This window comes from Epinephelus moara, chromosome 19 (assembly GCF_006386435.1).
Source record: "Epinephelus moara isolate mb chromosome 19, YSFRI_EMoa_1.0, whole genome shotgun sequence".
NCBI classification, from domain to species: domain Eukaryota; kingdom Metazoa; phylum Chordata; class Actinopteri; order Perciformes; family Serranidae; genus Epinephelus; species Epinephelus moara.
In genome coordinates, this window is record NC_065524.1 from 6694479 (window position 1) to 6716085 (window position 21607).

General features: G+C 41.3%; 1 protein-coding gene across 8 annotated transcripts in view; it reads right to left on the reverse strand.

Annotated features, from left to right (window-relative positions):
• birc6 (baculoviral IAP repeat containing 6) overlaps positions 1-14004 on the reverse strand; it is a 151910-nt gene extending 137906 nt beyond the window's left edge. For 7 of the 8 annotated variants that reach the window (XM_050072003.1, XM_050072009.1, XM_050072007.1 and 4 more), the window contains exons 1-3: positions 13563-14003; positions 4860-5041; positions 2846-2983 (exon numbers count right to left, since the gene is read on the reverse strand). In XM_050072003.1, the coding sequence (XP_049927960.1) occupies positions 2846-2983; positions 4860-5041; positions 13563-13773 (531 nt within the window). In that variant the 5' untranslated portion in view covers positions 13774-14003. Of the gene's footprint in view, positions 1-2845; positions 2984-4859; positions 5042-13562 lie in introns of all 8 variants that reach the window. The other variant, XM_050072004.1, reaches the window with a different exon arrangement.
• Positions 14005-21607: the final 7603 nt, after the last annotated feature.

A 21607-nucleotide genomic window follows, 5' to 3' on the forward strand; every position in this document is an offset into this window, starting at 1 on the left:
ACAAGGCACAAAGCTGACCGTACACAGGGAAAGATGCTGTGTGCTGCAAACTGTGGTAAAAAACCCAATTGAGATGCACCAGTGTTTCCGCTACATTCATTTAGCAGCTGCGGCTGCTAAACACGGCAATTATTGACGCCGCTGCTGCTCCTTCAAAACATTTATTTTGCAAATGCACCACCACCGCTCTGAGACACCTGTGCACAGCGCAGCAGCCAGTGTAGTGAGGAGAGCAGCGGTGAGTGCACCGCACGCTATTTAGCGTGCGGTGACGGACGGAGTAAAATGTCGGCAGTGTGGCGATATTTTACTCCGTCAGTCACCGCACTCGCATTTGTGACTAAAAATAGTTTTCTGCGGGCAAAATAAATCATTCAGCACGCTGTGTGAGTACAGATTTCAACCAGCAGCAGAAACGAAATGGCGAATCCTGCCGGTTGTGGGTTGAACAGGGGTCACAGACACAGACACGAATACGTATTCCTGTCAAATACGGCGGCGCATGATAACGGCTTACTGGCGACGGAGAAGTCCGGCTCCAGGTGAATAACTTGTTGTCATGACTGCCCAAAAGTACCTGAACAGCCGAGCCGTGGCGGCACACAGTATGTGGCGTATCAGAGGAGAAACGAGACATTCACATTTCTCTCTCTGGCAGGTAACGGCCCACAAACCTCACCGCACTTTAGGGAATGTTCTTTACTTATGGAGGAACTGTTCTTTACTTGTCAGGGGAGGAGGGTGGCTGGTTGATTTTTATTTCATTTATTTATTTTATTTTGATCCCCCCTATGTTAATCACTTATTGATGCTGTTTTTGAAGTATGAATAAGTCAATAAGTAATTTATTCCATTGAAATATCATTGATGTATTATAGAAAAGTGATTTATCTTTTTATAAATGACAAAAGGCACATCTGCCTCATTTTTGCTGTGGTATCGTGATACTACTCAGAACCGTGATACTTTCACTGGTATCGTACCGTGGGTCCCAATTTTGGTACCGTGACAACACTAATCTGGAGGGGGTTCATCTGAAAAAACTAATGAAAAACTAAAAGGGATGTCTCTCACCCCCTCCCCCCGCCACCCCCGCTGCTGAAAAAAATCCTAGAGGAAACACTGTGCACGTTCCAAATGCACTGTATAAATGTCAAAGGAGTGCTCCTAAAACCTGAATAATACCTGCCTACCCCACATGTCTTAATCAGAAAAGGCTACATTCGGAATAAGGCCTAATTTGATATAACCAAGCGGAATATGCTGTTTACATGACTCCAATCAAATTCAGAATTTTGTCAAATTTGGAATAATAGTACAATAATAGTGCAATTATAACCCTGGTTAATGAGTGCTGCTCTTATTTGTCGCTGAGGGGGGCCAGAGAAATCAAAGGCACAAGAACAAGTATAATAAATTACTCTAAACAACCCCACAGTGGGGAAGCATTTTTAGTTTTACTCGACCAGCTCCTCTCATATGATCTTCTCATTTGATATCTTATAAAGTGAAACATTAATTGTGACCTTCAGGTGTCACTAATACCCAAATGAAATATCTCTAATATATCACCAGGGCTTGAAGCAAGAAAAAATCCTGTGCCTGAAATTTTTTTAGAGGGCCTTCTGCGCTAGGGGGGTCCAGGGGCATGCCCCCATGGAAGAAAATTTTGAACATTTGACGTCTAAATGAATTAATCTGGTGCACTTTGAGAGTATCAATCAAGTATCACATCAAGGAGCTAGAATAACAATTTCAAGGTTTTTAATAATGAAACATGAACAGTTCACCAAAAAAGGAAAATTTGGTCATCAGCTACTACAAAATGGTTGGGGCCGGGCAATTTTAGGCAATTCTGAGCAACAAGTGGCAGAATAGGAAGACAACAAGAACGCATTAAAATGTACGTTTTACATCAGTTGAAGCTTGAACTCACGACCTCTGACACCAAGGAGCATCTTCTATCTGACTGAGCTAATTTGCAAGTGACAACTCATTGGTGGCTTCACAAATTATCTCACTTATCTCTACCACACCGCCTCTTTCTCTTTCTGTATGTGTGAATTGCAACCCCCAACCTGTAGCCATTTCTCTCTCTCTCTCTCTCTCTCTGTGTGTGTTTTCATCTCTCTCGTGTCTAGACCAAACTGAACAAATATTTATAGACAGACAAGCAACATCATAATTAAACAGGCTTTTATTTTTTAAATTTATTTTATTTTGAAAATTGGCCGGATTCTCTCGTCTTTTCTGTGTCCGACTTCCTGTTTGGTATGATCCGCTCTATCCAGCTTGACAGAGGCGCTCACGGCTCGTGTGAAAAATAGACCAGATGCCGAACTGAAGCGCTGCAGTGCGCGAGCCTCCGCGGGCGCTCCGCTCTGCTCACCGGCCTGTGTGGACAGTCAGATAGGTTAACATGGGCGCCGACTGAAAACTGCCTCCGCTGCTGGGCGCTGCGCTTCGGTTCTGCGTCCGGTGTGTCCGTGGCGTGACTGAATGAGAGACTGTGAAAACTTAAGGCCCGCCCTACTCTGCCTCTGATTGGCTAGAAGTCCTTGTTTACCTTGAGTAATGTGATACACCATTGGTAGTTGGAACTATCACTTTGCTTTGCTTTAAAACGACTTAAATCACTGTTGCTACGGCAAGATGATAAAATATTCACGAGAAAAAAATATTCCTGCACCAGAATATCCCTGCGCCGGAAATCCGGCACCATGCCGGAGAACTTAAAGCCCTGTATCACTATTGGACAGCTAATATGAGGACAAACAGTAGAACTCTATTCATACAGAATGCAACAGTAAAACAAAAGCACATTGTGAAAGGTTGTCAGACTAACCTTGGCCACTTTGTGATTGGCTGCCGTCTCGTGTGAGGTATTCTTCAGGCCTTCTTTGAGCTGGGTGATAAAGAGTTCATAGCCCTCTGTGTTAGAAACATCAATCTTCTCCTGACAAGCTGACAGCATCTGCTGGGCCTGAAAAGACACAGAAACACACATACACCCATAAATATATTAGTTATAGTTAGAACTGCCTGAGTCAGGCATTGGTATTGCCTTCATAACAATGAATGGTTTCATGGGTCGTAATGCTAGTTGATACATAATAATGTGACTTTAGTCACATTACTGTCTGCACATGCAGATTTAACTGATATTTCTTACTAATTGCAATGTGTGTATCTCTGAGGTCAAACAAAAGTGTTCAAGGAAAGGTCCACTTTTGTCCCAGTCTGTCTAAAAAGCTGCCCATGTGAACACTGAAAAAAGTTTTGCCTACTGTAATTATTCCTCCTGTTCATACTGTCTATTAATAACCAATTAATAATTAACATGGTGACAGCTGCACTTGCAGACGCAGCGGAAAGTAGCTCCCATGAACTTTGCCAGATTTTGGTTTTTATTTGTCTTTTCGCCTTTCTTACTGGAGCATGTATGGCCTATGACAGAGGTACACTTTTCAACATCGGAAAAGCAAGCACAGAGACTGGATTAAGTGCAGTGGACCTTAAGACAATCACTACCCATGGTATCTTCCAACTACCCAGCCAGACCAGATGGACCAAGCACCACTGAAGGCAGTGTGACCCAGCTATGGAAAATCAAAGACTGTTGTGCCCACATCTTGGCAGAGACCTGGCTCCATCGTGGCATGTTGGAGTGACCTGTTGTACTTGACAGGCAGACCGGCAGAGCGCAGGACTCCGGTGAGACGAGGCGGACTCTATGTTTGCATTGGTGATGCTTGGTGCTCAAACGTACATAAAGTGTTATCTTAAAAATTAAGTGATGAAAGCACCGGAAATGTTGGTTGAAGTGAAAGCACTGGAGATACAGTTAATGTTTTAGGCTATATGTCACTATAGGTGTAAGAGCTGAAAGTATTAGTAGTAAGGGCCCATTGAAGAGGAAAAATCAGTTTTGATGTCATTGTGCACTCTGGAAGCAGTTCAAATGTCAGTTGAAGTTAAAGTACTGACACCAGCTAAAGACCATAAGTTGGAGCAAGACATTAAAACAGTTACATCTTCATTTGTTGTTAAATCAGTGGGATACTTAATGTTTGAATTATAACTTTGCCATTTGTAGCATCAACTTCATCTATCCAAATTTGGGGTATAGTGTGACATAAAACAACATGTTTTTATAGTGCTCTCTCTGGGGGCTGCTTTAAAATCTGCTGTTCTTCCCCATACCAGTGACGTCAGTTGAGCACAGAAGAGTCTCCATCTCTGGGTATCTGTGGGGGTGCTCTAGATGCCTCCAAAAAAAAAAACTTCCTTCTTGTCATTGCAAACTAGCTGAATGTTTACATAAATGGCATCATATATTATTATTAGTACAGAGGATTACATACAGTGTATTTGTAGACTCGGATATTCAGGCAGGGTATTTATTTGACCCACCTGATGAAATGCGGTGGAAGGTAGCTGAGGGTTAGGGTTCACTAACACGAGGTTGTGATTCAAGATCCTCAGTAATTAATCGATGAATCTTATTTTTGAAAGAGGGCGCATGCAGTCATCACCTCATGTTGGATTGATTAATGAAATACATGTCTAATATTCTTTTAAAACTTTAATGTGAATGACAAGGAAAATATTCTGAGCATTTCAGAGGTTCAAACTGACATTATCAATATATAGGCCGGGCTCTATTTCATTTAACTCAGAATGAGCAGTTAATTCCAACCAAGGGCTTACATTCTGATGGTAAAACAAAAGGCTTAGTGTAAACACATCAATACTGGCTAAACACAACAACAGGTGTCAAATATCAGGTGACAACAAATATTTGTGCAAAAAGCTTCCTGGTGTCTCTCTGAACTGTAAAATATGCAGTCCTGTCATACCTCTGTGACCGGCAGCTCCAGCTGAACCATGTCCTCAGGCTTGGCCACTGGAGGCTGGAGAGCTGTGTCCAGGAGCAGGATGCCGTTCAGGTCCTTCCTGCATCCCACTGCATAGTCATCCACAAAAAGCACCTTGTCCACTGCAGGAAAGTACTGACACCTGACACGACCGCCGGGTTTAGCTGTGACAGAAACAGAGGACAGTAGACAGAGTCAGGAGGTTTGAAGGAGAAAGGCTGGCAGGGAGCCCCAAAGTTACTACCAGAAAAACACTGCATGTCAGTGACATTTATCTTTGGTGGAGTGTAATTTGAGATAATAACACAGGGAAACCTCAGTTATTCACCATGTTTGGTCTACCATCTTGTGCCAAACAAATCAAAGCCAAACAAGTCTGACTGGCCACCTTTACTCTGATAGCATCAGTTGCTAGATTGATCTCTTGATTTTTTGGCCTGTAACTCGTTAAGATGTTGGCACAGACATTTCCAGTTGCCTTCCTTTCAGCTCCACTAAATGTGTGCTGAAGTTGTGCTTAATTTATGCTCTTATGTCAATTTTTCAAGTGTTGGTAGTGCTTTTGTGGTTAGTGTTGGACATTGGTGTCATGGGGCTTTCGGTTTCGCTCTTCTGGATGAGGAAATCAACTCACCAATCTGGAAACTCTCACCTCCTGCAACTCTGCTAGCTGGCCAGGTCGAGGTTTACAAATGTTAACATCAGTAAATATCGAGGATAAGATGGAGAAATTTACACCAGCTACAATCTGACTACATGGGCAAGCATCAATCTCTGCATCAATATCTACATGAAAGGTACAGTGGTAAGCATGGAGGAATCAAACAGCTGCTGCGATCCAGATCACATGGATCTTTCTGCAAAACTAGCACCCTGCTCTTCATTGTGCAAGAGTTGAATAATACATGGGACAGCCTTCGTGCCTGCATCAGTTCCCAACAGGAAATCAGAAACTGTACTTAAGTTTGTTTCACCAAACTTGGCTAAATACTGGAATAACAGACAGCATTTAACCAGGTGACTCTTCTATACACTGATCTGTGGCAAGAGAAGGGAGGGAGGTGGTGCTTTATGGTCAAAAAGGACAAGTGTAACAGTGGTAATGTGAGGTGCTGTCCCCTTCCTGCTCGCCCTGCACCACAAGGGAAATAAATTCTCTGGATCACTGTTGTATGCCGTTTAGAGGCAGCTGCAGAGCGGTGCTACCTGTGGTTGGGAGGAGCAACTATGACATCTGTGGTGGATTTAATTTGCAATCAACAGAAGCAACTGTACCCAAAACTACAGTCAAATCATTCCACAAGCAAAAACCATGGACCCGAGTCCTGCACCAGGTCGGGTACCCCCAAAAAGCTGTGCAACAGGGGAAAATATCTGTATAAATTCACAGGTAAAAATTAACTACAAGCAGGCAGACAGCGGGCGAGAACAAAAATCTATTTTTTATTTTTCAGAATAAAAAAAATGAAAAGATGTGTAAAATGTTGACATCTAAACAGTATTATCAAGCTGCAATTCCTTTTATTTTGAAAGTCAATGACACAAGTTGAATCATAAATCCCATCATCACATTCGTCACTAACATGGAGGACTCCAGTAATGACACTTTGCAGCCTGAGGATGAGGTGGCAGCCTGCATTGAGTTTAAGACACCCAAGGAGGACCTTTTGAGGTTTTATGGTGGTAGAAGTAGCATGCTAAAATGTTTCCTAACCTGGCAGTGATTGCTCAGAATGTTTTCGCCATCCCAGTAGAGCTGTGCGATATAACAACTATGTACGATATATTGATATACTTTCAAGCAAGATATAAATTTAGACAGCAGCATTTATATCGATATAGGGTCAAGTTGCGTTACATATCGCATACCAGTGTGCATCTCTCCCCCCTCACGCTCTCCGCACAGCTCTGCCCCACCACTCACAAGTTCTCGAGCAACACTAAGAGAGACACAGAGCAGCTGCTCTATTTAATCTGTCTGTTAATAAGTCTACAGTGCCACATCGGTGTATATGTTGCTACGCTAAATCAGTTTGTGAGATGAGTGAAATTACCGCAGCACACGTGCAATTCAGCGCTGTGCTGCTAGTTGTGTGGAAGGTGGATCATAGTGTGTTGCCATTCTTCTTGGTAGTCGTAGTCTATTTTGTGACATGAAGACAGTGCCTGGATTCAGGCGACAGATGGGTTTAAAAAAAATGTAGCAACAACACAGACATTTCATATACAAGACGAATATAACGCGGACAAAGTGTCTCTCAGTCCTTCCCTCCCTTGGCATCTCTGCTGATGCTCTGTGCATAAAGATTAACAGCCTAAAGAAATGAAAAGACTTAAATATTTTCCAGCACTAGAATCAGCATTTGAAAGGCCATGGAAAATGACTTTTTTAAAACATGTAGCCCATCGCATAGAAAATACAGAGATATATATCATGTATCGCCAGTCAGCCTGGAAATACCGAGATATGCATTTTTGTCCATATCGCCAAGCCCTACATCCCGTCATCGAACGCAGCCAGTGAAAGAGACTTTTTCTCCGCTGGATTTATTTAGAACAGAGAACCCAGCTTAATGTGAGTGACTTTAGCCTGGGTGTGTTTAATGACTGATAACTGGTCTGATCTGAGCTTTGAATATGGGCAGGTGAGGGTTTTCAAAAATGGAACCGTGCAGGACTCTGCCATGGACCACCAGAACCATCTGGTAACAATAACAGGGAGATATTAAAGTCCTCCTATAAACGTTTTGCTACATTATATTTAATATTTCTCTTGCTTTCTCTAAGATTCGCCACATTGTTGTAACATATCATATAATAGAAAATACAACATGATAGCATTCGTCAGACACTGTACGTAATTACCCATGTAGCCCTAACACCAGAAGGAAAGATGTCCACACTAGTTAGCAAAAGAATGTAAAGGCTCCTTTTTGGCAATTTTTTGGTTTTAAACCAAACTGAACACTCAACCAAAAAAAGGGGAACAGTAAACATAAACAAGTCTGGACTAAAGATTCCAAGACCACAAATCTTGGCTCCCACCTAAAAACTCACCATCCAAAAGAGCAGCCAGACCATAACTCCTACCACAGTGAGTAATGAACCCTCAATCATCGGGGCTTCCACAAAGGCAACAAAACATAAACATGACAGTCAGTGGTGGCAAGACTGTATAAGGCAAGTTAAAAATGTTACTGAATAAAAATAACCTCACAAGTTAAGTAATATGATTTATTAATCTCAGCATGTCCTTGTGTAAAATAGTCCCTACTGCCTACACATTGTAGCCACCTTATAGCCTCTTATGGGTATTGTAGCATATGTGTTCAAAGATATATCTGTGTGTGTGTCTCTCTCTTCGGCATATTTTTTAGACAACAATTTTATGTATCATTGTTCTTCTAAAAGCAATATCGTTAGTAGGTGCATTTCAATATTGCCCAACCCTAAATCTCATCTAATAATTTGTTAGAACCTCATATGTTTAAATGTGACAATTACTGGTCAATGAACAGATGAAACTAATATAAGAATCAGGGCTTGACGCTAGCTTTTTTCCCAGGGAGCACATGTGCTCCTAAGTTGAAAAAGTAAGGAGCACACAAAGAACTTTAGGGGCACAATGTAAATTGATCAAATAATGTGTTTTCCGTAATAAACGTGATGCAAATAGACATTTACAAGCAAAATTATTTAATGAATTTGTATACAAAATGTACAAAAAGGTAAAATCATCAAGTTTTGAAAAAGTATTGCAATTTAATTTTGTCTTTAATGTTATTATCTTATATATATATATTATCTTTGCAATATGATTATCTTACATAATGTTATTACTATCCTAAAACATTCTCCAGGTCCTCTGAAACTCTGCAGGACTTAAGCCTCTTTCACACAGAGCTTTCACGGCGCCCACCGCGGGGTAGAGCGCAGAGGACAGGATTTGGGGGAGTACAGGCTCGTTCAGGAGCTACAGCTCCATGGTGACCACTTTCGGGTCTACTTGAGGCTCTTCTCTGCTATTGGACGCGCGGCGCCGAGGTGTCGTCACAGGGCGTTGCGGTGAAATTTAAAAAAATTCAATTCGAGCGCAGTCTGGCCGTGCGCGCCGCTCAGCTCGGCGGCAGAGGTCTGCGCTTTGCGCGCTCTGTGTGAAAAGGGCTTTAGTCCCACCCTGCCCAGCAGCGGTACCGTGGTGAACGGTCCCTAAAGGCCTCTACACATGACCAGCTGTAAAACCGCTTTGCGCTGGCTGTCTCATTGTTTGTCTATGGAGAGGGCAGCAACGCCTGACAAAGCGGCACCGCTACCCTTGGCGTCGCGCACGATATTCACTGTGCCGACAGTGGCTTGGAAAACCGCCCATAACCGTGTCACACGGGGAAGACGGAAGGCGGCTGGAGTTCCTCCAACATTTGCGGTTAGATTATCATATTTTTTTATTGACAAAAATACAGGCTTCTTCGGCTGAGTTTTTTTATGCGCACATGTGCCCCTAAATATTTTTTACAGTTCGCACACACCTATTTTTAGTCGCAAATGCGAGTGAAACGCTCGCACTGTCGAGCCCTGAGAATGATTAATGGAGTAGATCTCTCCTTCTTGATATCCACAACAATTTCTTTTCACTTGGAGGCAACAGCTACAATGTGGGAATACATTTGTTTTACAAAGCTACACCAAAATGAATGTGACATGTTTGTTACATTACAGCTGCAGTAACTTATGCTTATATGTATAGAAAAGGTCAAGTGTTTAGTGACAAAGTATAAGCACAGGTGCTAATGTCTGCATCTGCACCAAATATCACAGTTATGGTAGAATTGGTGCACTAATTATAAAAGTGCAACTTCAATATTACAATAAAATACGCTGGTATTGGTAGGCTGAGATAACCTTATAAATGATCGGTTTTCCAGGATCAGCAAAAAATTGTACTCTTGTGTAGAGAGTAAGTTGTCTTAGAAGAGGTAAACTGCACTTCAGGGACTCGAAACCCCCACATGTTCAGCCAAAAATACATACTGACAACATGACCTCTGTATCCTTGGTGGTAGCTATGGCCCTGGGAACCACAGAAACTGTCACACTGCCTATCACCATTAAGTAATTTTCAGTAAACTGTGAGTTTGTAAGAGAAACCATGTCTCCAATCATGCTTGCAAATGCTGTAAAGATTATCATCAAACAGAGGAAACATTACATAAATCATCAAAATATACACTCAGTGTGGAGCCATCTTTACATTCAAGAAGCTGGTTTAAAGACACTCAGCTGGATTGAGGTCAGTGATAGAGGATATGTATACTAGGGTTATCCTTATGATACTGAAACGTATGACATCCAAATTAGTCAGCATCTTAACATCAGTACCAAGTCCTTGGTCAATTCACACGAGTACACAGTACAACACAACGAAAGCAAAACAATTGTAGTTTTGTGCTTATCCTAAAATTATCATATGGAGCAGGTTACACATACATAAATACACATACAAACTGTCAGTGAAATTATAAATTTCTTCCTTTCTCCGTACGGTAATATTCAATTACTCTTTTCCACACTTTAGTGTCGTGGGACTGAGAGGTATACTGACTTACTGTATTAGTTGCTCTGCTTTGTGAGCATGGTTAGTAGAGGAGATGCAGCAGTCACATTCATCTGACAGCAAACTTTCACTGTTTGACAGATTTCCATCTGTTGGGTTATTTTGGAACATGAACTTAGTGGGCGTAGCAGAAATGCAGTAAGGAGTAAACATGCCAAGATGGCTTTGATGATAATGTTGGTGTTTCACAGGAAAAATGTATACCTTGTAAATAAAAAAAATGGGAACAATCCAAACATTGTGTCAGGCTTTTTCCATCCTATCTTTAGTTTTATCATCCTCAGTGAAGCCCATAACAGTGGACCGTATAGAAAGCAATGTCACTGCTTGCCGCTATTTTTCCCAAAGCAAGTGTTGAAACAAATCTGGATATGGCATAACCATCCATCCAGAGATGGTCCAACTGGGCTAAACCACAATAGACAGACATCTGATGTTGACAGACACAACAACAGCCCTGACTTGAAAACCAGCAGCCTCCGCTGAAAACAAACTACGATTAAAGTAAACTGAAAGTAAACTTAAGATCCAACAGCTGAGTGAGTTTGCAAGCCCATTTGTTTAATATCTCCCTTTCACTTTCAAAAGGTATGTACAGTATCACTTTAATGTACACTATGAACATAAACAGCTTAATGGGAGCAATAATTTGTTGATATTAGCTATTTGTGGCATAATCCATCCATTATCTGGGCTAGGGTTAGTCGCAGGGGGGTTGATCCCAACTGGCATTAAGCGAGAAGTGGGGTGTACCCTGGACTGGTTGCCTAGAGATTACAGGGCTACAGCACACACACACACAGAGACAACCATTTATGCTCACATTCACAGAGGCAGGTGGAAAACCCTGAGAAAAACACATGCTGACATGGGAAAGCACACAAACTTCCACAGTGCTGCCCATATTTGCAGCATAAACTTTCCTATAAAACATGACAGCCTGAGTGGATGATGAAGGTGACTGTCAAGACTGTTTTTCCTACTTCCCCAAAAAGTCTTTTTTTTTTTTTTTTTTTTTTGTTAAAAGGTGAGGTGTGTAAGATTTAGGGGGATTTAGTGGCCTGATGATTTGCAAATCACAACCAGCTAGAACTTCTAATCCTGGCTAGAATTTCCTCGATTGTTCAGGAGGTTTTTACCAGGAGCCAAATTATCCACAGAGGTCTCTCCCTCTCCAAAACAAAACAGACCTGGTGATTTAAATGAGTAAACACAATTGATAAAGCAGTTTCATGTTACAAATGAGTGTTTCTCTGATGCTGTTTGAAATGTCAGAGACGGGCCGCTTGCCCAACATATGCTATTGTGCATTTAGCCCTTTTCTCTTATAACTTAATGTGTCCTCACCTTTTTCTGATCCGGACGTTCAGGAGGTTTTTACCAGGAGCCAAATTATGCTTAGAGATTTCTTCCTCTCCTAAACAAACTGACCCGGTGATTTAAACCAGTAAAAGCCTTGAATTAAGCAGCTTCACGTTACAAACCAGTGTAACTCCGGTACTGCTTGTTCCAGATGGGCTTCTAACTACGTTGGCCAAAGCGAAAACGCAAATGGCCCTATCTGGAGCCAGTGTTTGGTTTCTCCATTCTGGGCTACTGTAGAAGCATGCTGATGCAACAAGGCCATCTCCATGAACGAGGACCCGTTCCCTATGTAGATATAAACAGCTCATTCTAGGGTGAGGAAAACACAGCAACTCTTATTTCCAGGTGATTATACACTAAAGAAAACATACTTATTATATTCCTTTTTTGCCATTACATCCCCCTAAATCCTGCACACTGGACCTTTAAGGTCATTGAAACATCATTAAATGGGCTGTAATCTTTTAAACAATGGTAAGTGAAAAATAACACAGTTTTGTAATTGGTAAGTATTTATGTAACTGACTGCGTGTGTGTAGTAATACTGTTTATAGTCAATGGCATTCTTAACAAAAAAATAAGTACATGCTGAGGGTGCCATGGTCTATTCCCCCTTCATCACTTGAAATCACAGTGAACGTTCTTTATGCTGACAGGTGTATATAAAGAACTGTTTTGCCTTTCTTTATGCTAAAACTATTACTTTTGTTTACAGCTAAAAGTCAGAGTGAAAGCTCTTCCAGATATACTGACATCCATCAGCAGATTAACACAGTTTAAAATGTAAACAAATGCTGACAACAGACCACTGTATATAGGACACAAACCAGGTGTGTACATGTATTTCCGCAGAGGACAGTGATCGACGTTGTAGCTACCAGGTGAATGTTAAGCACTACCTGGGAAAGTAATTTCTAAGTCTTTGGGAACTTTGTATGCAATGTCCTAATTGATCATTGTGACTGGACGTTCTGTGCAGCAATGCAAGACCAAGAAGACAACTGTTATTGACTGAATTAGCTAAGTTAGCACAGCAAGCAAATATGGCCCCTTTTACTCTGCAGCATCAAGACAGTTTACTTTCGGCATCACACCAATGCTTCCAAATGACTGACAGTACACACGACAGCCTGTAAAGTTAAGCAGCTAAAGTGCCGCTAGCTAGCTTGGTGGCTAACGTTATCACAGTATTTCATATTACCACACAGTTCTGCATTTAACTAGGTAATAGTAACTAAGGTTTGTTACTTTAGGTGCCCCATGTATAAACAGTAATTCGAAAGACATTTCGTGACTGACCACTGGAATGACAGAAATTGACAGAGAAGGTTGCCCGGCTAACTAGCGCTGTACTAAGTTAACCAGTTAGCTATTAGCTCGCATGGTGGATATGGCATGTTGATACTGTGGTAAACAGTAACAAACACTTGTGCTCAATAAGTACTAGCTTAAATTCGACTACAAACAGATCAACACCCGAAGACGGTGCACAAGCAAACGCAGAGCAGGCTGAACGAATCCTGTTTGCCAAATAATTTAACTAGCGTTAGGCCCCGGGACAACTGCTAGCAAGAGCTAACGTTAGCTAGCTGAGGTTAACTGTTAGAACTCAGCCCTTGTCGTGTTTGGTGTCTGTTGACAATCAGTGGTTGGTTTCCCAAAACTGAAACTGTTCGTGTCAGGGCTTGACAGAGGACTCCACTGCTTACCGTGCAACGCTGAAGCCTGGAGAATGGCCCCCGAAGTGCCGTCAATTACTTTGATACTGCCGCGGCTGGTAACGGCCAAGATAGCGTTAAGGGCCGGGTGGTAGGAAAGGCTTCGCAGGCCCTCCTCGTCGCAACGCAGGCAACCGTCTCTCAGTACAATCCAGTCAGAAGAGGTGGACGAGCCGGAGCCCGGCGAGGCCGCGGCCGCCATCTTTCCTTATTTTTCCCTTCCCTTTCCTTCTGGGGTTTGTAAGGATCAGATGATACACGTAATACTGCTAATTCTATAAGACTAACTCCGAACTATCACTCCTCTGCCACTGCTGACTCCTTCTGCGGCTTGTTCTCCTCCGCCCGTTACCGCAGCAGTGGCTATTCACCATCAGCGCTGAGGAACTCCAGGCTGGGCTTTCTGTCAGTTACACGATAGGTAAACGGAGCTAGCGTATCTCTCTGCCACTTCCCGCGATAACTCCAAGTGCAAACGAGAACAACGGATAAATACATAATAAGTAGCCTACAGCAAAATAATAATAGTATTAATAATAGTAATAATAATAATAATAACAACAACAACAACAACAACTCAACAAACAACAAACAGCCTGACAAAGGTTTAAATGTTTATTTTTCTCATGCGCAATAGTTGTATACAATTGCGCCTGTTAAGAGTGCTTTACATTAGATCTCAAGCAAGGGCCATAAGAAATTAGCTGGGTGAGTGACTCGTCTTTCCCTTTCCTCTTATAGAAAAGCAAGAAATGGGTCCCACATTGCAGATAATTTTTTTATCAAGTCGTTTTTTTTAAGAACATAGGTTCTGACTTCTGTATGACTGAAATCATGTCAGCCATCCATGTCTGGGAGAGGCTGACGTCCAATCCTCCAAAATGAGTCTTTTGGCACAGTTATCCCTCGCATCCAGGGAGATTGCATGGCTGTAGAAGAGTACACTGTGGATTGTAAGCTGCTGAAGATGGCAAGTCTACCTTCCAATTTAATTGTTCTTTCATAGGCCTTTAAGTACCAGTCAAATATTAGTAGTTGTAGTCAGCTACAGATGAAGCCCAGTGTTTTTTTTCCTGGATTGCATTTGTGGACAAACAAGCCTCATGGGTACAAGTCTAGGGGCTCAAAGTATCGGGGGGCTCTCTGGTCTTCGCTTGCAAAATGTCTCTCAAATTAACACTCACAGACAAGGAAGAGACTCAAAATGACCACTAAGAGACTTACAAAAACACACACACACACACACACACACACACACAAAGAGATGCATAGAAACTGTAAAGAAACACAAAATAGTTACAAAAACAGGCAGGACAACCACAAAGAGACACAAGTACAAAGACAAAAAAACTACCAAAAAAAGACACAAAATTACCTCAGTAAGGCACAAACAACTACAAAAAGACACAAAATGACCACAGACACAAACCAACAAAAACATGCCTTAAGCCTAAAAATGATCGCAAAACTACCACAGAGTCTGTGTCTCCTGTTCTTGCGTAGAAGACGTGGTGTTGCCCTTTACATATCCGTGCCCAGGAGCCCCTTGTCTCATAATTTGCCCATGATCACATTATATCGTAAGACGTTCAGGTTTTAGTCTTCTAGCAGTGTAGCTATCAATATTTTCATCACTGATTTATTTATCTGTCACATTTTATTTCTGATTTGTAATCATCTTAAAACAGACAAGCAGACACAAAAGATCAAACAAGTCATTTAGTGAACAAATATACAGCAATGGACATTTAAACAAGATCCTACATCCCATCACCCTACCACCAGCTATGTTGGTAAAGTTAATTCAAAGAAAGAAAACACCAATAATTAAATAATACGCAAACAAAAGCAACTAAAAATAACGGTATTATTAATGATAATAGAGTATTTAAAAAGGGAGGGGGGCTGTGGTGCTGTCACAATACACATCACAGTTTCACCACGTATGACTGTATGCTTTATCCTGACCTCGATGTCCTGAAGAAGGCCTCTGTGTAAAAATTTCAAGACTGTCATTATATCAACTTTGTGATTAAATGTTGTATATCCCTATATAAAATATATATCCAGGTCACCACTGCAAATCTGGGGCCAGGTAATATTTTTAGCACAGAAAAACTGTACATAGTGCACAGAGTGTGTCAGGAGAGAGGGTCAAAAAGGGCCAAGTAGAACATTTTTGTCCTGGGGCCACTTCGACAGGTTAACCTGACTCTTTTATGGGACAATTTTAAGGTCAAAAAACAGCATGGTTTACAAGACTATTAGGCCTACATGCTCATGAGCAGTAACGTCTTTTTCTAGAGGACAGTTCCATTTTTTTCTCATAAAATTGTGACATGGAATTTACATTATTCACTGTTGTGTGTTGCATTGGCTGTACTCGTAAAGGCTTATTCCAACATGAGCGTGTATTGTAGCAGTGTGATGTGCTGATCCACCTCCAAGACCTTGATTAACTGCAGAGGAAAGAGAATATCTGCATGCAGGCCATGCTGTCCATGCTAAAGGGACAACCATGTCAGACATTTGATTTTCATATTATGGAAAGAGAAAATCTTTACTATCAGTCCCACACTGTTCTCAATGTAATCCTTAGTAACTACAAAATTAGACAGCTTTATAATATGAAAAACACAAAGGCAGACTATACTGTGAATACTGAATGTTTGGGTTCAGAGTATACTGTACAGGCCTGTTGTTTATTGGGCTCATTTACATTGCAGTAATTTGGTGAAAAAAAGCAGTGTGCACAACTCCAAAATGTTAAACAGTAGGTGCAAAGTTGTGGCGAAGATCCAAAACAGAACACAAGTACTCACAAATATTTACTTATATAACGTGGGCAAAAGAAACAGAAACAGACACGTTTCAGCTACAAAGCCATCATCAGTAGTAAAACCAGAAGGAGTGGCAAATTATATGAACAGGTTCAAACAACAATCAGGACAGAGAATATGTAATTGTATAATAGTCCATCTGTGAATGAATGAACCGCCCAGCAGTGGCTTTTACCAAGTGGGAGTGTCTATAACAATCAGAATGATTGAGGAATCAAGATGTAATGCTTAAAACTATCCATGACTCTATTAATCCAAATAGTTTGAATAATTAAAAAGAACATTAAAAAAATGTCAAAAACTAGAATTACTGCTTCATGGTTGTATGTCTCAGCGAACCAGAGTTATGGCCCAAAACAGCTTTTGTGAGGTCACGGTGACCTTGACCTTTGACCTTCAACCACCAATTCATATCAGTTCATTTTGAGTCCAAGTGGACATTTGTGCCAAATTTGAAGAATCTCCCTCAAGGCCCTCTTAAGACATTCTGTTTGCAAGAATGAGACAGATTCAAGGTTACAGTGACCTTGACCTTTGACCAACAAATTTTAATTAGTCCAGTGTTGAGTCCAAGTGGACGGCTGTGCCAAATTTGAGGAAGCTCCCTCAAGGTGTTTTTGAGATATCGTGTTCACAAGAATAGGACGGATAGACAGATAAATGGATAGACAGATGGACGGATTACCATCTGGTGGGTGAGACCAAAAATGATGAGGAGATATTGAACAGTCAGCTCTAACTAAGGTGTCTTAGTGGACCACTAAAGGGTCACTGAATAAAACATGCCAGTGTTTGGTAACACACCTCTTGATATCATTGGATAACAAGGAAAAAAATAGGAGCCAACACAATTTTTGAGTCCCTCTTAGAGAGGTTTTTTTTTTTTTTTACTTTATCCAAACTGTTCTTAACCACATGATCATATCAGCCTCTGTCCCTTGTTTCTGATTGTTGTGGACACTCCTCTTACTTGGGAGAGGCCATTGCTGGGCGGCTCATTCATTCACAGATGGATCCTATTATGCAATTATGTATCCTCTGACCTGATTGTTATTTGAGCCTCACCTATTCATATAATTTGCCATTCTTGCTTTATTATCACGCTGATGAAGACTTTGTAGCTGCAATGTGTCAGTTTCTGTTCCTTTTGCCCACACTAAAGAAGTAAATTTATCTGTGAGTGCTGGTGCTCTGTTTTTGCATGACAGTAACTTTACTATTAAGTTCACATTTTTCTCTTGTGAGATTATAAAAGTATGTTGTAAGCACTAGCACTCAGCTCCTACGGCCACCCTTCCCCAGAAGAGGCAGCAGACTGGAGGTGGTGAAATGTGTTCCCACTTTTCAGACCTCCATCCCAGCTGCTGACCTGCCAGCAGTCTCAAAGATCCTCAACCCTCCACTGCTCCACTGCAACACAACGGCCCTGGGAAGATCCGGAACCACTCAGTAAAAAGGACCAACAGATTTACCATGAAGTTGTAAAAATATGCTGAGGTGTGTTTGAATCAAAAATCATGGCTCATTTAATCATATAATTGATTAAATTGCGATGCATGTTGCAATGTTTTATAGGGCGTTTGTGGAGGCAAGTGAAAATTGCAAAAATAGTTGAGATGCTGTCTTAATTTCAGAGTCTACTATTATGAGCATTCAGTGTTCTTCCCAGAATAAGAATATATTTGTGATGGGAGGGGGGCATCAACAGCATCAACAGCTGATCGACAGCGATCAGCTGCAGCAGTAGTCTCATAATAAACAGAGAGAGAGAGAGAGGCTGAGTGAATCGAAACGCTGCACGCAGCTCTACAAGGAATTTTTTTTTAATCCATTTTAAATAGTCAAATTTGATGTAACGTCAAGGTGATTGGACAAAATTGTAAGGTAGCACAAAGTTCACAGGGATTGGCTGAATTTGCGTTAATTGTTGCAATTGCAACATCCTAGAGGGACTTATGATTATGTATTGGTTAGTGTACTGCTGCACTTACTTGGCTTGAGCCTCTGACATGCCTGCTCACATACCAGAGGCCGGTGTAGACAGTTGGGATAAAGTGCATTGTCCTCGGTGTGGACATTCTGGATGTGGTTGGCTACAGAACTCCACTTGGTCACAACATCCTCCCCTGATGCTGAGTGTGATGCCGACCTGTAAAGGTGATTTACTACACTCTTCCTCCATAAGTCGGCACTTTGCCAAGTTTTTTTTCTCCAATCCCTGGGCACAAGAGAGAAAATTTACAAACACAGACTGTAAAAGAAAATTGCTGCAGTCTTAAAATACCTACCCTTTCCCATGTATGAAGGATCAATGTAGTGAGTCACCTCATGTCTTTGTTCTTTGCCTGCTGTGACTGCATGCGGCTATTGATGCACTATTACACACTTTAATATGCTGCTTGTTTTTTTTAACTATGTGTTCTATTTATTATAGGCTTTTAGGCCATTCAATCTTTTATTATAGGTCTATCTTAAAATGTTATTTATTCTGTACACTGCTGGACCTGGGTAACAAATATTGTTCCCTCATGTTTTTAACATGTTTGAATGACAATAAACTGAACCTTGAACCTTGAAGGTGGAACATCATTTGAGGCAGTCAAGGTGCATGAAGCACAGCCAAACAAAAGATAATTAGGAATAAAAGGAAAGTTTGTGCATGCGTGCGTTCGTGCATGCGTGTGAGAGTGCATGTGTGTGTGCATGTGAATGTCTAAGCTGATGTGTTTTGTCTCATAATATGTTTTTTGGACATATCCAAAACCTATTGATATCCAAGTCTTTCATATTGTTTAAAATTAGGTGTGTTTCTCCTTCCAACCAGAAATGTGGGCTTTTCTTTGGGGCATGCATCCCTACACCAGCCTTACAAACAGCTGGTTATCTGGTTTGTGTACAACATCTTCATTGGTCATCTGTAAGCAGACAAGAGGCTGTGTGTCGCAAACTGCAGTAAAAACCCCAGTTAAGACGCATATTCAAAATGTGCTGTATACATGCCCTAAGAATATTCATTAAAACTGAATAATACCAGAATATTCCACGTCTTAATCAGAAAATGCTGCATTGAGGAAAAAAAAAACCCTAATTCGGAATATGTAAACAGAATTTGCTGTTTACATGATCCACATCAAATTCAGAACACTGTCATATTCAGAATAATAATGGAAATTTTTTGTAAATTTAGCCATTGTATAAACATGTGTGTGAATGGGTGAATGTGACATGTAGTGTAAAGCACTTTGAGGGATCAGATGACTAGAAAGGTGCTATAAATATGCAAGTCTCTTTAACATTTTATCCTCAAATAATAGCCTCTCCTTTTTTTGTGATCAGCTTTTAAATAATAGCCTCTCCTGTGATAAACATTTGGGTCCTGCCCTTGTGTGTTGGTCGCCTCCCTGATTACCCTCTTTACTCACCTGCCCCCTGATTTTACCCTCTGCTTACTCTGCATATATACTCCTCTGTTTCCCCTGCTCGCTGACACATTGGCTTATCCTAGTGTGTTCATTGCCCTCCAGCATTGAGTGCGACATCTGTGATATCGGTGGTGATATTTGTAATAGTTTTTGGAATTTGTCTTGCTTCAATTTTTCTGGTTTTTGCCTACTCCTGGTATTGCTTGCTGTTTAAATCACAGTATACATCACAAATTAGTTTAATTTTTTTGTGTGACACATACCTTGGCCCTCTGGCTCGTTGTTCTCTTCTCTTCACTGCAGTTTAAGTTGGAAAGCTCTGGGAAGGGTCAGAGTATTTGGTTTTTCTTTGATCAGGGCTTACACTCATCTTTGCTCCTCAGAGTGCTCCAGCATGTCACCCCCTTGCCCTCAATGGCCATTTTTCCACTGTAAGAACATGTTAAAGACTGTGCTCATTGTAGCATGCTCCCAGAGAGGCATGGAGCTTCTGAATGAAAACTCCAGGCCGCAGAAAATATTCATTTTGAAGGATTTGGTTCTTCACAATTCCAAATCAGTTCACCGCATCGCAGTTTGTTTGCCTGGGGTAAGCACTCTATGCTGTCACTTTTGAAGGTGCATCTGAAGCACACCTGGCCAAATCACTCAGCAAAACACCTAACAAAGAGGGAGTGTCTTCAAGTAGTCCTAGAACAAGACAGTGGTATGCATTTTCCTCTGTTTTGTTTTCATCTTCCTTGAAAATGGACTCCACAGTCCTTTTGACTGCTCTGAATGCTTTGTGGAATGAAGAGTTTTGGCTGTCCTTGAGGGCTTAGTGTCTTCTGATTGCAAGTAGGCACTGGTGATGTCATCAGGAGAGGAATCTTTGTGATGTGGTCCTGGAGAGCTTTGAGACTCTTATTCAGTCCGACTTCAGTACTCAGCTATATACAGCACACATTTGGCCAAACGTCTGTAAAGCACTGTTTAAGCTGGTGCTGTTAATCATCAATGCCTCATTGTGGCTCTCATTTATGAAACAAACATATGACAGAAAAATGAGCGTGCAGTCATTTACACGCAAAGCTTGGCATTTATCAATGTGGATGTGAGCGGAGGCTTGGTGCAGGAATAAATCTGGCTGAGATGGAGAATTTGTTATTAGACTGTATTCTGACTGGCATCTAAGTATTTGCAGCCGCATATTAATCACTTAAAAATGTATAGCCGCCACATGGATGCTTTCTATCACAGCTGGAAGCTGCCTGGCTCTGTGGGACTGGCTCCTGGCTGATCAAAGAATGAACACCGCTTGTGCCCCGACCTAATTTATGTGAAAACTTTCTTTTTTTTGTTTTTAAACACTGACAAACCAAAGCAAGTTTATATCATTTATCACTAAAACATTATTAAAAATAAATAAATAAACCTGCAACTCTGTAATTATTTAAATACTAGTAGCCTATGGGTTATTAAAGTTTTATCATTGTCCGGCTCCGACACAGATGGTGTGTCTGTGTCTCCTCCACCACCTGTTATGCCTGAAATGAAAGCAGACCTGATATGCGCAACCACACACTCCTCAGTCTGGGTTAATTAAAGGATTTTATTAGGGTCCGGGCAGCTAAGCTGCCAGGACACTATTGTATTCCTAGGAATTCTTTCTTTCTTTCTTCCGAGGAAGTCATACTTCCCAAGGGAGAAAACTCATCAAACTTTACAGAAATGTCCAGCCCCATGCCAGATTTACTTAATTCCAAGGACATGTCAATATTCCTCCTGGGGGGGG